Source organism: Bactrocera neohumeralis, chromosome 3 (assembly GCF_024586455.1).
Source record: "Bactrocera neohumeralis isolate Rockhampton chromosome 3, APGP_CSIRO_Bneo_wtdbg2-racon-allhic-juicebox.fasta_v2, whole genome shotgun sequence".
Taxonomy (NCBI): domain Eukaryota; kingdom Metazoa; phylum Arthropoda; class Insecta; order Diptera; family Tephritidae; genus Bactrocera; species Bactrocera neohumeralis.
The window spans coordinates 29,737,666-29,755,842 of NC_065920.1; the positions used below are offsets into that span (position 1 = coordinate 29,737,666).

At 32.1% G+C, this 18,177-nt stretch overlaps 1 protein-coding gene across 1 annotated transcript in view; it reads right to left on the minus strand.

The window, feature by feature from the left end:
- Nucleotides 1-843: 843 nt before the first annotated feature.
- Nucleotides 844-18,177, minus strand: part of LOC126753613 (neural-cadherin) — a 283,478-nt gene continuing 266,144 nt past the window's right edge. Inside the window, 4 exon segments of the mRNA XM_050465203.1 lie at nt 844-2,280; nt 2,447-6,830; nt 11,570-11,740; nt 12,797-13,009. Coding sequence (XP_050321160.1) covers nt 6,706-6,830; nt 11,570-11,740; nt 12,797-13,009 — 509 coding nt within the window. The 3' untranslated portion in view covers nt 844-2,280; nt 2,447-6,705.

Sequence of the window (18,177 nt, forward strand, 5' to 3'; positions counted from 1 at the left end):
TAATATAAAGCTATTTTGAATTCCATCTGATGCCTTCTCTGTATAATACGAGTATAAACATTAGGAACCAATGATGATAGCGGAATAAAACTTTACAAAAATACGGTATTTGAAAAATATTTAAATGACGAATAATGAAATCTCGATTATCACTTTACCATGCGAGAGTATAAAATGTTCGGTGACACCCGAACTTAGCCCTTCCTTACTTGTTTTTTTTTAATTTTGGCATGGTTACCATTAAGGGGGAATAAGGTAATAAAGTAACATTTATTTGAATCATCGTCAGCTCCACAATCCGGTGCGTGTCTTCGCTTATGTAGCGCTGCTAATTACAAGTAGTTCACCAGTTATTTCTGTCTGATGCAGATAGCAATACTAAACAGTCATAAAAATTTTATTGAACGAACTTCAAAAAAGATTTCAGGTCTTAGAACATACTGTGATCTTAAGATAAAACAAATTTATTCGATGTCGGTGTTTGTGAATATCTTCTGTTTGCCCTGAACACAATCCTAATAAAAGGATTTCGCAGTTATCAATATCTGCATTCAACATCTTAATCGTAAATTTCATTAGAGTATTTTAGTTCGATGTTGATTGCTAAGTATTACGGAGAGCTAGTTGCTGTCTAAAACAATGTAAAGAAGATGTTATAGGATAAAATGAAACCATCTCTTGTTAAAGGTTGTGAAAATAGTAGCTTCCTTCCTTTTGGTTTTACCTTTTTTATTTGCATTTTGCTTTTTAGCATTACTATTTTACGAATTATAATAGCAGTGCTAACTGTTGAAGCCTGCAAAGTCTGCCCTTCTTTACAAAAAATTAGTACACCAAAATATATATGATTTCCGATAATATTCAATTTTATTTTCAAAAGTCGTACAGCATGAATTGTGTGAATAATCGAGTTCAAACATAATAATAAGATCTCTTGTGTGAGTGTGTTAGATTGTAGGTAACAAATACGGCTTCCACAACTCTACGTTGACTCATGTTTAACAACTTGGCTGACTTAATTACATTGGTTATTGCTATTTTCACGATACATTGTACGTGTTGTATTCTTATGTAAAAACATTCTAATGCATATGTATGTACATACGACACATTTGCACATACATACATATGTCCGCTTGACTGGGAATGTTCTCGATAAAAAAGGTTGTTAAATTATTTGTATGATTTATTATATATATATTATGTCAGTTATGCTAAAATAACAACAAAACACTTGCTTATTAAATAAAACTGTTTTGGTTTAAGTTCTGGTTTTTATACTTGTATGTGTGCAAACGCAGTTAGGGTTAAATATTTTCTTAGATTTTTTTTTTGATAATATGTAGGTATATGGAGTATATGTATGTGTTTGTTTGTATGTATGAATGTCCTATAACTTATCTACGTTAAAGTATATGCATGTAAAATGTTTTGTGTATAAATATTTGTATTCAATATATGTATGTATGTATGTATGTATGTATGTATATAAATGGTAAATTGCACTGGGTGTGGTTTAGCTGAAGCTAATTTTCTATATGTATATCTTATTATTAAATTATGAAAATTAGACACTATACAAAATGGTTTTAATGGTAATTTACAAACGATTTGGTGATTATCAACAAAAATTATAGTAAGTAACTTTGTACGAAAAAAGTTGTAATTTGATAAAAATTAAAGTTTTCAATGAAAAGTGTGTTATTATAAATAGAAAAAAAAACATATTTAATATTTAATAAAATAAATAGCGAAATTAAATTGCAACGAGAATTATAAGATGAAGGTAGGCAGATAAGTATATGCACCAGTGCATATAATTTTTGAAAAAAAGAAAAAAAAATTGATGAACGAAAATTTTTGAAAGAAACAAATTCAAAGTAGTTTGAAAGCCAATGGAACTCGTAGTTTTGCCGTTAATTGAGATAAGCCATTTTTAACGCTTAAAAGTTTCATCACGCCCTTATTTTTCCTATTCCCTATCTCAGTTTGCTCGTTAATTATTTTTACTTTATTATTTGTTATTTAATCTTACGTTTCCAATGATTTTCAGCCTTCTTTGAATTTCTTTCACATTTTACCATTTTTAAAGGGCTCTGCACTGGTCCAAAAAAACAAGAATAAACTGAAAATTAAACAAATATTTTTTATTTAATATTTTTCTGAAACACAAAGTAAAACTGTAAAAAAAGATATTGAAATAAAGTTTTAGAAAAAAAAAATATAATGTAATAAAAAATATTAAAAAACAAAAAATTTTTTTTGAAACACAAAATAAAACTGTAAAAAATTTTATTAAAAAAATTTAATAAAAATAAACTAATATTTTTTTAAAATACTGTTCTGAAACACAAAATAAAACTGAAAAAAATTATTTTAAAAAAATTTAATAAAAATAAACTAATATTTTTTTAAAATATTGTTCTGAAAAACAAAGTAAAACTACAAAACAAAAAATTTTAACTAAAATTTTGTACAAATAAACTAATATTTTTTTAAAATACTTTTCTGAAACACAAAATAAAACTGTAAAAAGAATTATTAAAAAAAATTTAATAAAAATAAACTACTATTTTTTAAAATACTTTTCTGAAAAACAAAATAATACTATAAAAAAATTATTAAACTAAAATTTAATACAAATAAACTAATATTTTTTTAAATATATTTCTTTGTTGCCGTAAGCCATAAAAATTAAGAAAAATAATTTCCAGTTAAAAAAAAATATATAAATTTATGAAAAATACATATTAAACTGAATTCATGGTAGGTTTTCAGTTGAAACATATCAACTCAGCTTTTTCGTATTCCTTTCAATTCTCCGCATTTATAGCCTTTTAATAATTAGGGTTTTTAACTGATAATTAATTTTTTAGTTTTACAGGCTTTTGTTGCTTTTTCTCCGAGTGTGTACTTTTCAACTGAAAGTGCTTTCACGTTTAAGCACGAGCTCAACTGTATTTTAATAAATTCTTTATACTAATTTCTTTTTGTTGTTATCATTTGTTACTACTTTTTTCTATTGTTATGTGTGTGTTTGTATTAATTTACCTTCTTATTAGCATGGTGTTATTGTTAAATGTGTTTATCGTGCTATTTTTTGAATTCACGCATAATCTCATTATCATTATAAACGTTTCTCCTTATACATGGCATGCCATTTGAACACTATTCCGCCATGCAGTTGGGCCCGTTTAGTAAGATATTGTGTTGTTTTCTTTTTAATTAAATGTACTTTAATTTCTAGATTTTGTCTCCCCATTTTTACTAAAATCTATTTAATTTACTTTTACTTTTACTTTTAAACATATAAATACTGTTTTTTTTTACTATATTCTGCTTATTTTATTTACTTTTTATTATTTTTTGCTTTTGGTTTACGTGTGACCTATTTAAAACCATTAGTTTTTCATATTTTGCTGCTTACATATGTACTTGTTTGTAATTATATTCAAACACTATTTCAATTACGTCATAATACACTAGTGCCGAACACAAGCAGACAGCGCCGGTCTTGGCTGCCTGCGGCTCTTGCGTCCATTACATGCTAAAACTATTTACAGTGTCTGCCAGTTTTGTGAAATCAATTTCAACACATACATATGCACCTCCTTATTAATTGCATTCGTTTGTTTATATATAAATATGCTTTTACGTTTTCATCATAATCATCATTTTTGCTTCATATTATTCAATTATTCATTACTTCAATTGCGCTAAGTTCACCTAAAGGTAAGTTTTACGTTTACATTTTCATTGTTTTGCGTTAATTAGTTGGTTTTACACTTTTGCTTTTAATCATTTTCGTAATACAAGTTTGTCTAATTAAATGTTCCTCTGCTATGCGAATTTGCTTAATTAAGTTTGTGTTAGTGATTTGTTAGTATGAAGGAGACTTTTAGTTTTTTTTTGTTTGCTTCTTGTTTTGCTATTATAATTCACCGCTCATATTTCTATTATGATGCAACATTTTTCCCATAGATGGTGCAGTTGTGTTTGAGAGGCGCAGCAAAGGTTCAAAACCCGTGATAAAAGTTGAAATGAATAGAAACACCATATGAGTCGGTTAAGACCGCCGATTACCAAAGCCGCCAGCCTCTCAGCACACAAGCTTAGTTATCCAAACTTTGTTTCTACATTTTCTACGATTTTTGTTTTTGCCGTGTAAAAAAGAAGAAGTTTTCAATTTTTGTAATTTCCACAAATGTATAATTTTTTTCATTTATTTATTTTTGTTTTTGTATTTTTACTTATTCAAATAGTACAACTTTTCAGCCCAGTTTTTATAATTAATTAAAGTTAAGTATGCATGTATGCGTGTTGTTCACTTTCACATATTTGATGGAACGAAAACAGTCTTTGGGTATTCATTTTACTTTAAATTTAAATTTTCATTCATTTTGTTTTTTTTTTGTTTATTATTATATGTTTAATTATACGCTCTAATTGATATAATTACGTCTACATAAAAAGTAAAGTAATAATTAATTAATTTTAATGCATACACACATTTTCACTTACGCTCAACATTAACTCATTTCGCCTAATTTGCCTTTTTTGTTGATTTTCTTAATTTCTTGTAAACATACAGTTAGTTACATATACAACATGTATATATAAGGGTGTCTTTGAGTGTGTGTTTGTGGGTACATTTTGTGTCTTTTGACCTGAAAGTGCTGTGTATGAAGAGTTGAAAGCATAAATAATAACTAGTTGTAATAAGCACGACCTACAAGAAAGTCTCTCACAAAGTAGTAATTAGGAAAATATTGCCGCCTTCAATTTGCCCGTATTATTTTTGACTGCTGCTCTCTTTAAAAATTTTACTAGTGAGAAGAATTGGAGCTAAGAAATTTTGCGTATCCTTTAAGTGGTATTACACCTATGAAATTATGCCAGTATATTTGAGTTATACCACTTTGTGATACACTATGTTACGGTCTCTTGACGAAGCAGTGAAACCACTCAATTGGGTAGTGAGATCCGCAACAGCACACATGTTTTATGCCAGTTGCTTGTTCGAATCGGTATGTCTTTCCTAAAAATTGCACTACTACTCACAAGTCTCAAGTATGTTCGATTATGCCACTACATGTTTTATGCCATTTGCTTGTTCGATTCGCTATTCCTGGTTTAAAAATGTCGAAAATCGTAATACTAAAAACAATTCTTAAGCATATTGAATTATGCCACTTTATATGATTTATACCAGTTGCTTGTTCGATACGCTATACTCGAAGGTTTGCCAGCAAAGAAAAGTGTAGGCGCATAAAATAAACGAATATGAATTATCGCTAACTATAAAGGAAAATTTGCCATAATTGAAATAGTCGAAAATTTTTAATCCAACCTAATATCAAGTGCGCCTGAGAAACTTATGGCTGGCAGTATTCTTTTTCGAAAACGCAGAATGAAATATAATAAGGACTGACAACTCAAGAATTGACTTCATTAGAAATTAGAAAGCTGCAACTTCACCGCCAGCGAACATAATAAAATTTATACAAAAATCAATTTGTATTTTTTCTTTACTAGTGTGCCGATAGTTGTGCTCAAAACATAGTTTTGAACTCTAGAAATATTTAATTTCCCTAAAATCGAGATATTTCAACAAGATACTATTTTTTCATCAATGGTTGCTCAACAGTCACTTTATAATATATGTATACATACAATAACTTGTATATATGTTTTAACACACAATGCAAAATTTAACTCAATTCTGGCCTATAACTGCTTGTCGTTGCGTTGAATTGATCCTTTAGTTGTGGTTTCTTGTTAAAAATGCTATAACTACTAAATATGTATGCGTGCAATATCACCTCTTTGACTATAGCAATTTGTTATATATCTCACATCCCCTTCAGCTTCTACTTTTGAAGCGTTGAGGTGCAATCTGCAACCATACTTGCCTCACCGGTGTTGCATAATTGCTTGCTCTGCACCCACGTACACTGTGTAACTTTTAACTAAATCTATTTTTTTAAGTATACGCCTTAAATAGTTGTATTATAATAGTAATAAATAATATCAAAAAGGAAATGTACAGTACTTATAAAACTATGATGAGTATTTTATGTTCATGTGTTTTTGTTTTTTTTTCGTCTACAGTTTCCGTATGTGTTTTGTATGTATGTGTTTGTTTTTTTGTTTTATCTCCTTACATTTAAATACTTTGGTTTCATTAACATTTATATTCGTGCCCGCAAGTTTAACAGCTTAGTATTGCGACTCGGCCCGCTTGCCCCTTATGAAAGAACCTTGCTAGGCTGAAAATATTTTTGTCTTTAGTTTACCTTTCTTAACTTGCTCTCTGCCTAAATTTAGCGTACAGTAGTAGTCTTATATAAAATTAGTATGGGGATGAGTATTTTTTTACAAATGCCATTTTTGTCGCCGTTAATTTAATTTTCCATAGTTTGCTGGTTTTCGTGTTCGCGAGCTCCTTTCAATCTCCTCTACATCAGATTTTCATTTTCACTTCTATCTTTGGTTGCACTACACTATTTTATATTTAATTTAATTTAGTTTCCATTTAAATCTTTGCTCTTTATTTTTTACTTCTTGGTTCTTATATTCATCTTCATTTTCATTTTCACTTTCATCTTTATCATTATCTCTGTTTGGTTTTCCTTATTCTTAAGTGTACTTCGCTGCTTCTGCCGTACTTATGGAGCTTTTTTCCGTTTTGTGTCCTTTGTGTTTTTACAATCCTAATTCGGGGTGTGCAGCTGCAGCGTTCACTTCGTCGCCGTACATGTTGGCCAGTTTGCCGAAGCGCGGCCCCCACGAGCCCAAGTAATCATACTCGTGCGCCTCATCATCAGTGCCTGCAGTAAGTAGTGGAAATAATGTAAAATAATTTATTAGCGGGTAAAGCAAGTACAATTTTTCTTCTACAAAATAATGCCCAGTAGAATACCTCACGCAGATATATAGTACATATGTATATTACATAAAAAGGTATGTAAAGGAGTATGTCTACTTGTTTAAAGCAAACACTGACACCCACAACAAATAGTTTACCTACAGAAAGGTTACATTTTCTTGCTACACATACATTTTTATTAATATATTTTTATCTGCAAGACGGCCTCAAATAGCAATATCGCTCCTATCAAAGTTACAGGAAGGAAATTTGACGACAATGAAGGGAAAACGATGATCCTGAAAGAAGTTCTGCTGACAACGCGGATGCACCTTTTTTCCGAGGGACTGCCGGAAATGGCGTCGTAATGACTGCCATTTTGATATTTTTTTTTGAAAATTTTACAAAATGTTTATTAAATATGAGTCTTTTAAATAAAAAAAAATTTCATTAAAATATTTAATTTTTTATATGTAAACAAAATTATTGAAAAAAGGCCGTTTTTTGCCCGAGGAAACCCATGTAACCCCTTAAGTTATAACAAATCGTAATACAATTTTTTCTACGAAAATGGAATATCGGATATTGAAATTTTGAAAGCAACCCTTATCAATATTCAAACGCTGCGTCAGTGAAGAGTTTTAATTTTGAGTTATGCAAATATAAAGGATCACAGAATATATTCTTTAAACTTTTACATCATCACACGATGGAAATGTTGCTGTATTGTGTGCAAAATTTATTATGATATAAATATTAGGGTGGGTCTAAAAAATTCGAATATTTTTTTTTCGCTTGGTAGCCTGAAAAATTGGTTTATAGACACTTCTAAAACAGGCTCTCCAAGTATGAGCTCTAATTCTAACGAGAAGGTCCTCCGTCTAACGGTTTTTTATTTCTTCTTATTATTATCAGTTAAAAAATTTGTAGCTCGATTCCAACTACTTGAAAAAATATTTCGTTTAATAGGTTTTATAGAAATTGAATGCTCTAGAACAGGTGCTTCTACGGCTTCTTCCTAAAGTTAACCGTTTCAAATATATTAACGCTTGAATTTGGACTATTTTAAGACAAATTTGTTTTTTTCTTTTGAATTTTTAGTTAAAGAAAAAACATAATTTTAAATTGCAACGCTCGAAGTCTTGTAGGAAATTTTCAGCTCTACAAAAATGGGCTACATAATTTCTCGATTCAATCAACGAAAAAACAAAAATTATTAAAAATATATAAAAAGATAAGGAATAAGTGGTAATTTTTATAGAGCAGGGAATTTCCTACAAAACTAGATTTTTTTCCATTTATAATAATGTTTTTCGTTAAGTTATAAAATGCATAAGAAATTTTTTTTTCTTTTAAATAATCATATTCAACCGTTAATATCTCTTAAACGGTAAGGTATACGGAAAAATGTTGTGGACTATATTTAAAGGGTTTTCAATTTTCTACAAAATTCACAAAACGAAATATTTTTTGAAGTACTTGGAGAAGAGATAAAAACTTTTCTAACTGATAATAAGAAAAAACGAAAAAAACCATTGGAAGAAGGAACTTCCCTAAAGGGCCTTTCTTCGACATGTCTATCAAGCAATTTTCAGAGTACGAAACAGTAAAATAATATTCGTTTTCTTGACCCCGCCTAATAAATGCATAACTAAATCATTATATATTCAGTAACTGTAAACGCCAAGCAAGTACTACTTTCTTCAGATTATATAACCCCATAATATGGTATTGTAAAAGAATTTCTTAAAGGGAAGTATCGCTAGTTTCGAATTTTCAAAAACCGTTATAAAATCTAAACAACTAATTAATATAAACAGTTCACAAACTGAAGTTTTCAATTTAACACTAAACAAAGGATTAAGGGTACACTCCAATATTGGTTCCACTTAAGAAAACTTAATTTATGAGTGCCAAAAAGTTCAACTGACTTTTCGAGTAAAAACGATTTTTTATAATCCGATTTAATCGATCTAAATACCTTCGTAAGATAAACTCTCGTATTTGACGAGATATCTTTGAATTATTGGTACACGAAGAAATTGTTCAGATCGGAATAGTAGAGGGAACGGTCTAATCGAAGAAGCGTGGAGATCCCTGATAAATTTTCATGACACAAAAATTTATTTTGATTTATTTTCCTACGAAAAATCTCTATATGTCCATTTTATTTAAAACTGGTCTGAATACATACTTAGGTTGGTACATCAATAAAACAATCGGAATATAATATATATTTCTATTGTGTATTAATTTTTGTGTTTTTATTGGTTTTCTTAAAACTACTTAAATCTGTTTGCTCACTTTTACACCCAATATTCAGCAGTATTGGAGCGCAGTCCTGTAATTTTAAAATGGAAAACATATTTTGAACATGAATTATGCAAATGGATTGCCAAACTAAATGAACTATATATGAACTAGCTAGCTAACAGTCTGTAACTATCTATTTAAATAGCAAGTTAAATTATACACCTTATGTAAAGGAGATAGCAAATTGGTACCATCTCTATGAAATAGTTCTTTGTAATTGTGTCTGGTTACTACTTGTGTATCCCAATTATTAATTAAGTATTTATATATGTAAGTACTTATAGTTCAGGGCTTTAGCGATTGGTGGATTGGATGGTTGGAAATCAAGCTTACTTTCTGTTCTTGTATATTTGGCTAATCTAAATCAAAGTATACATTTAAGTTCGTCTATAGTTTCAGTTGAGATAAGTTTGTATATCATACTCGTATACTATATATTTCGAGAATATTTCATAACGTCTAGGCTAACTAATAAACCGGAAATTGGCTCCATACTTCATATATCTGTTTAAAATGCAATAAATAATTTAAATTTGAAAGTTTGACACAACGGTTCTCAGAGGCATAAGTGTTCTGATCTATTTATAAAAAATATATGTTGAACATAAGATAGCGATTTTGATTTGTTCTCAACGAAATAAACGCTATGTAGCAGATGGAAATTGTTCGGATCTTAATCTTCTCGCATTTCTGTAAAACCTAGTTGAATGTTACAGTGATAGTCACTATGTTGCCTTGGGTATTATGAATAATCTATGCATTATTGCAAGAAATAAGAATTTAATAGCGTCAAGTCAGATATATGATCCTATATATTTTCCTATCCTATCTTCGAAAGAGAAATACTATATGTCCAATCCAACATTGAAAGCGAAGCCTTAACAAATAAGATATAGGCACCTTTATAGAAGCAGATGAGCCAGTAAATCATACAACAAAACTTTTCAATTCACCAGGGTAACTGGGAACTCCACGACCTACATAGAAATTGAAATTTGGTGTTAAATTATATATTATAAAAGGCTATGAGCCACGAATTTTCGACTAAACTTCCAACAAAAAGTTAATGGGAATTGCTGTAAGAAGGAATAAAAATAAGAGAACTTTTCTAAGTTACGGGCTTTCAATTTAACTGAATATTGTTATACATTGTGACAATAAAGCACCCAGAATTTGCAATTAAATTCCCCTGGTAAATGATATTTCAAAATGTATATTGCTAAGTTGGTAGGACTGTCCATAATTACTACGCCAAATATGAGCGCTGATTCAGTTTTATCAAAAACATTAAGCTACGAGTGGTACAAAGACTTCAAAGACGGTCGAGAGGTCGTTGGAGACATGCCTAGTTTTAGACAACCTTCGACTCTTCAACCGATGACAATATTAAGAAAGTGAAAAAAGGTTACTTGAAAAACGTCAATCAAATGTTAGCGAGATGGCGTTGAATGATTTGATGTATATTTTGGGTATGAAACGCGTTCTTGCTCGACCTGTCCCGATAAAGCTGAATTTTTTTCAAATAGAGTACCGTAAATAGGTCTCTTTGGACCTATTTTCCCACATTCATAGAGAGTATTATAACTGCCGACAAGACATGGGTTTATGAGTTTGACATGCAAACAATTCAAAAATCATCGGAATACTTGTAGAACCTGTTTTCAGTCGATCGAAGAGATAAAACAAAATTCTCTGTATGAGCTCAAGGCCATCTCAAAAAGTGTTTATGAAAAGTGTTTCGAGGACGGAAAAAATGGTTGGCATAGGTGTATTGAATCTGGTGGGGATTACTTTGAAGGCGCCAAAATAAGTATTGATGATTATTATTTACAATTTCCAGATACTTTTTTGTCACGTTCCCAACCCGAACTAGTAGCAATTTAAGGTATTGTTTAGTTCACATTTAGAAGTGTCTTGATTGCCTAAAAACATGAACATTTTTGTTGAGAATTCTTTAGAATGTAACGTACTTTCCTAACCAATACATTTATAATAAAAATACATATATTTGCTTTAAAATTTTATCATTCGATATAATTTGAAAACTTTTGAAAGAGTCTATTTCGCTTTAATCTCAAAAACAAAAATTGTTTTGTATTTTTACCTACATATAAGTATGTATGTATGTATGGTAATATGTTGCACTGGCATTAAGTTCTAATCTGATCTATTAGCTAATGAATTAAATGAGTTCTAATGGAGCGAATATTGGGTGCAAAAGCATAAAAGTGCTGCCTTATATATAAGAATATATTAAAATATGTATGTATTAGTGTATAGAAAACAAAAATAAATATACACTAAACGATGGGAAGTTACGAACTGTTGTAAGCATATTTATGTGTGTTTTTAGTTGTAATTTATTTAGTAATTCACTGAAGTACTCACCAGAGGCCAGCGAACTCAGCGAACCGGCTGTGCTGCCGCCACCTTCATAAGCATAGTTGCGTAAGTCATCGAAGGGCGGTGCATTTGGGTCACCATCGGCACGCTTTTTGTGCTCCTCAATGAACATGCCCACGTTTGGCTCCTGGCCGGGCATTAGCGTCATCACCGGATCTGCAACGTTGCGAACATAAAGAAAACGAGCAGGAAATGGAGCAATGGAAATAAAATTAGTACGAGTTTCAGATGAGTAAGAAGAAAAATTTGTAAGCTTGCAGGCAGCTTGCGCGGAGAACTTCGCCGGCATACTGTTATTCAACATATTTTAGTGCGTTACTGGAGAAAAATGTCTGTGTCACTACATTTTTTAGATTGTTCACTGGCAGAGCGGGAGCTGAGGGCGTCGTCAGTGTTTGGCGCAGCTCCACAACGCAAAGCAAAACTGAAGTGCAAATTCATGTTGCTTACAATTTTAATGCTGTCGCAAGCGTACTTGCATACAAAGATTATGAGGTGGAAGATGGACGGACGGATGGTTTATTTTGCCGAGGTGGGAACTTGCAGAGTTTGCTTTAAGATTGTTGAAGAGACTTTACTTGCCAACTTATGGCGTGCCACTAAGTGATTATTAAACATTTAAAGAATGTAATTAGAAATGTAATCGTAAGTAATTAGAAAAAATATAAAAGCATTGCGGCTAGAATTTGTCTATAAAATGAAACTAAAATTTTTGTTATGTTAATTTTAAACATCATGAAAGTTGCCTAAGCTCGGTTATTGGCGTTAGAATTAAAGAAAAAAAAATTTAAAATATTTTCTTTTATTATCCATTACTATATTGATAATATGGGTAGCTGCTTTAATTTTGTAGCCTCAAATACAACATTAATTAACACCAAACAGCCGCAACTATAAGCTTCTATCATAAAATGGAATTTTGCAATCAGAACTGCTGCCTGGTAACTCTCGGAAAATCCCATCCAAAGTTAAAAATATGCTTTCAGCTTAATAATTAATGTTTGCACATACTTTTGCATATACGAGTACATAAATAGCAAATGTGTGCTCAACAGTATTTCAGTATTTGCACCAAAATGGCTAATAATCAATATCCATTACGCGCAGCCGCCCCTGCACAGCTATGTAAACGCTCATTCATTTGCCACTTATGGATTAAAAATTACGATTTGCTAAAATAAACGGTAAATTATTACAGATATTTGTACTTACACATTATTGGCATTTTCATGGCCGCCAGCTCGGGTGGCATTGGCCCGCCGATTGGTATTTGCAGCGGTGTAATATCGAATGCAGTCATGTCGTCCTCGCCGCCGCCCTCGTCATCATAGTTGATAATATTCTCTCGCACGTCATCATCCGGGCCAGGGTATTTAATATGCGCCTCACGACGCCGATTATAAACAACGAACACAAGCACGAGAACTAAACGTGGTAGCAAAAGAGTGGTGGGGGTGCGTACGCATGAAACGTTGGAAATGGATGTAGGATTGGGGGGGGAAATGTATGTAAACATTAGTTTTTTCACACAATAGAAAGCTTAGTGCATAATTTATGAGCATACATATATACACAGGGTATATAATGCATATTTGTGGAATTAATAATTTTCAAATGCAATATCCAGCGTTTCGCGGCAATAAGCGGCGGTACTTATCGCGCGCCAACTTAGACTGTACAACGAGCCAATGTTGTTAATATGCTGCTGTTAGTTTTAAAATTGTCTGTACGCAATGGAAATTCATATGTTGTCACAACAACGCCACCGCCATAGTAAGTAGGTACTTAAAAACTCAAAATGGATAATTTCATATACAATAATTATGAAAGTAATACTACTTTTTAACTACCGACTACTCTTAAATACACATGCATTACTACGCTTTACGGCTTGTTGAGAGTGTGCGTGTGTGTGGGTGTGAAAAGTGGTTGTTTTAAATAATAACGCTGCATATATGCGCAGACTCGCTTGGCTATAAACAAATATATTAGTCAGCAAAAATATTAAAATAATAAAATTCATAAATGCATACACGCAAACGAACATACACACACAAATACTTGCACGAACATATGTAAGTATAGTAAGTTAAATGTGCTTGCGCAGCACACGCATACCTTCAACGCTCTTCCGGTAAAAGACTAACTACAGCTTCCATAACTTAACCAAATTTACCGCGAACAAATACTGGATAAAATAAATATAAATTTCAATGTAGCATGTGTGTGTGTGTGTGTGTTTGTAAATTACAAATTGTGCTCCCTCCCATACACACACATACATATGTGCATAAAAGTGAAATGCAACGGTTTTGTGGTACGGGCGCGCCAACACGCTGTCAGCCACACGCGCAACATTAATTACTTGCAACAAGCGTGTATAGAACTCAAAATGGTAGATATACATATGTATAAGTATGTGTGTATGTATCTAAGCCAAACATGCTGCAGCGGGGGTTTGCCACGCTTAGTACGAATGGTACCGTTACAAAATGCGCTTACAACAGGCAATGAATTAAACTAACAATGTTGCAGTATCATTGTTGCACGTTAGCGCGCAAAACAGCCCCTGCTGCAAATTCGCAAGTGGCAGAGCAGCATTTCATTTGTAAATTCGCAGCACTCTTAAGCGCTTTGCCACTTTGCCACTTTGAAATTTTAATATTTCAACTCGAAAACACTTGATTGTGAAACCCCAAAGTACACGTATGTGAAAATTAAGATAAAAACATATACATACATATGTATGTATTATATTTTCCATTGATACCGTGAGTAAGCTTCAATGCGAGTTTGCGCTTACATGCGTGAAGTAATTAATATTCGTTTTATTTATGTTTTCTCAAATTTAAAGGACGCACAGCTACTTAATCAATCTGTCAGCGCTGCTCTACGGCTTCAGCAGTTTCGTACAAATATACAATTTACATTATTATTATTTCAATTATGATATAATTGTGTGTGTTTTGAGTAAAGGTATTGAGCTGAGTTGAGTTATGGCATTGCCTTCTACCTTTCCATCCTGCTAATGCCTGACGCGCTTTTATAAAGCTTTCAAAATTTATTATTCCGAGTATATTTGTGAACATTACTTATAAAAGCAACAACAAAGTCGAGTTATCGAGTTGAGTTCATACAGGGCGTATGATCATAATCGCCATCTTCAAAGCTACCAAGTTTCGTTTTGTGTATTTTAGAATGGCTCAAATGACAAAATATGGTCAAATATGAAAATTTAAATGTTTTTATACACTGAACATGTTTTAATGCCCTGATTTTTGATAAACACAGACACCTCTTTTGAAAATCTTATTTCCGAATTAAGAATTTGGTGAAGTATTTTTAAGGGCAGCAGCGAGCGGATAAGGCTATTTGGGACACGATAATGATTATTTGACTATATATGATTGGTAATATTACTCAAGATAAAAACGGATAAGTTCGGATAAGAGCGGATAAGCTTAAATAAGTTAAGCGCTCGAAAACTCGAGGAAAACGCAAAATGAAAAGGACATTAAGTAATTACGATATCATCAGAAGTAATTGGAATACTGTTCTCGAGACTGGATAAGGCTATTAGGGATGGGGTAGCGTGGTTTAATGATTATTTGACTAGATATGATAGATTCAGCCACTCAGGATAAAAACGGATAAGTTAGGATAAGACCGGATAAGAGCGGATAAGCTAAACTAAGTTAAAAGTCAATAAAACGGAAGAATGCCGTAAAAGTAAAAGGGCATTTAGTGATAACGAAGCATATGCGAGGTGTCATCAGCGGATATTGAAATTGAGCATCTAGTATGGTTTTTTTTGATTCGCTACTCTCAAATATTTGGCGAATCGAAGACAGCTAATATTTAATTTTGTGCATATTTAAAAGTAATGCATTTTGTTTTTCCGTATTTGCTAATTTTACTGGTTAATAGCTTCAAGTAATTAAAACCCTAATAAAGTTTGTCATATCCTTTTGTAACAAATTATGTGCTAGGCGGTGACTTTATCCAATGATAATGTTCGTGACATTTCTTTAAGGCTTAATTGATGTATCATATGCATTACTTATAATAACTCGGGAGTATAAAAAAATCTTCATCAATATCTCAGCTCTTATTACTCATTCCACAAAATATAAACAAACGTAAAATGTCTGAATGGTGAGAATATAATCTTTATTATCTTGTTTTAATAACTTTTTACAACCTAGAAACTTCTGTAGTGTGAACTCTCAACTAAAAGATAGCACTCAACTTTAGTGTTGAGTAGTTATTCTCAATTCCGAGATGTTCGAACTGGCCCAAGCTCACGCATTTTGCGCTGTAAGGACTCACAATTACGCTGAACTGGAAACTTTGAAATCTTTGCCCCCAGCACTATTGAGTGCCATTTATGCACACTCATTACAGTCTAAGAATCATGTGCTTACTGCTGTGGTGCAAAAATTGTAAAAACTCGTGAATGTAAAAGAGAATTAATTAAAATTAATTGAAACTGCAATACAAGAGCAGAGCAAAGGTGCATGATAATTTCAACTTTTCAGCCCAGAGCTGACTACATTTAATGCGTACATAATTCCACCAGTGCAGGTTAAGTTACAACTAGTACCAAACTCAGGCGTAATAGTCCGCTGACTATCCCTTTCACATTCCCTAAAATGATTTTGTGGAATGCTGCCGAGTTGATAGTGCTTGGACGGATATAAATCCAGTTTCGTAGGCTCGACTCTCATGGAGGCGGATAAGTGGTAGTTTTATGTGGTGATGAGTTATGAGATGTACTAGATTCATACTAGTTAAAAATAAACACATTACTATACGCCTTTACATGGGTGTAACCATTGTTATTTCTAAGATATCTTTTGACTTTTACTTTGGACAGGTCTTTAGTGTTTTTACTTAAGAAAATTGCTGTTTTCTCGGTGATGACTTTTTACGTAATGTAATCATCAGATTTCGTTAAGAAATACTAGTTCAAGTCAGACACCCCTACATCGAATTATGGATAAAAACAAGCAATGTTTATATTCTGGGTTGAAAATATAATCCGCCATTAAAAATCAAATTCAAGCTCATTTATTTCGGTACTTAATTGCATGAAGTCGTTGCACTGAAATCGGATCATTTAAATACTGGTGTAGATTTAGGCTTTATTGGACTAGTATATTTGCAGAGCAAACCCAGAGCAAATATACTGGGTAATACACCAATGTATGTCTACATATGTATGCATATCCATACATTAATAACAGTGTGAATTACAGCGAACACTTCAGAGTCAAGAGCCTGTAACTTATACGGTTCAATGAAAGTGCTCATCACTCGAATGGCATGTATGAAATTTTAATTTTCAATTCACCGGTTGCCCAATGGCCACTCATTGGCTGTGCTGGGTATTTGTGTTAATGAGTTGTAAAAACGGCAAAAAGGTTTCACAATTATGGCACAATTTACAAAGTGAGGTTCTTTAATTTTTTTAATTACAAAGTGAATTTTAATATTTAAAGCATTTTATAAACGTGTCTAACAAGCGATGTTGTGCCAAATTTAATGGACCTTTTGAATAGACTTTCAGTTGTAGACTACTATTTGTAGAACGCCATGAGCACAAACGAGAGATACAAAAGTGCAAAAATATATTATATTGAAGGTCTATGTAGGTTGCTTATTATATTTCGAGATTTAGCGACCCTAGTGTTACGATCTGCAATACCCAACTGTAACTTAAAGTTCAACATTTTTTATGTTAAACATACTCCTAATGTTTTGACATTTGAACGTTATTTGTGTTGCTTACAGTAACTTTAAAAATTCATCTCGATCGAAAAATAGAATAAAACCGGCCGGGATTAATTTTCACAACTTTCGACGTGGAATATCTCAGCAAACAAAGAATCGATGGACTTAATTCAGTTTTGGGCAATGAAGCTCCATTAAGTGTTTATTGATAGTATGGTAAATCCAATCGAGATCGTAGAGCATTCCAAGACGAATTTCTTGAAGGTCGTGCAAAATCAGTTCAGGTTCCGAACTCTATTGTGATAGTATGCTATTGCAAGATCGTTATGTGACCTATCGTGAGACAACTATGAGCATTAATGGGACTAACATACATTGAACATTTCATTGTAGAAAAATTTTTTCCTCGTTGGTTCGCACACAATTTGTGAATCGCTCAAAAAAGCTGTTGTCGATAGAGAGAAACGTCAAAAAATACTCTAACGGTGGTTCGAAATAGTCTACTGTATGGGTGTTTCAAAATTGTTTAAAGCCTTTCCAGGCAAATGGTTACTGTTTTTTTTAGAAAAACTGAATATTTCGCAACCATACGACTAGAAAAATGCAGAGCAGTAAGTTTTGTTTGGTTTGCAAACATTTGTTTCCTGTTGTCTTTCCAGAAATCAGGAAAACCAACCACTGAAAATGGATCACTCTTCGCCACGACAATGCGAGCTTTCAGACATCGCCTGAATCAACTCCATTTTTGAGCATTCAAAATATCGAATTCAGAAGACTCCACCATGCAATCTTGATTTGACTTAATAATGGCTTCTTTTTATTCTCGTACGTAAAAAATAAACTACGAAGTCAAGCTTTTC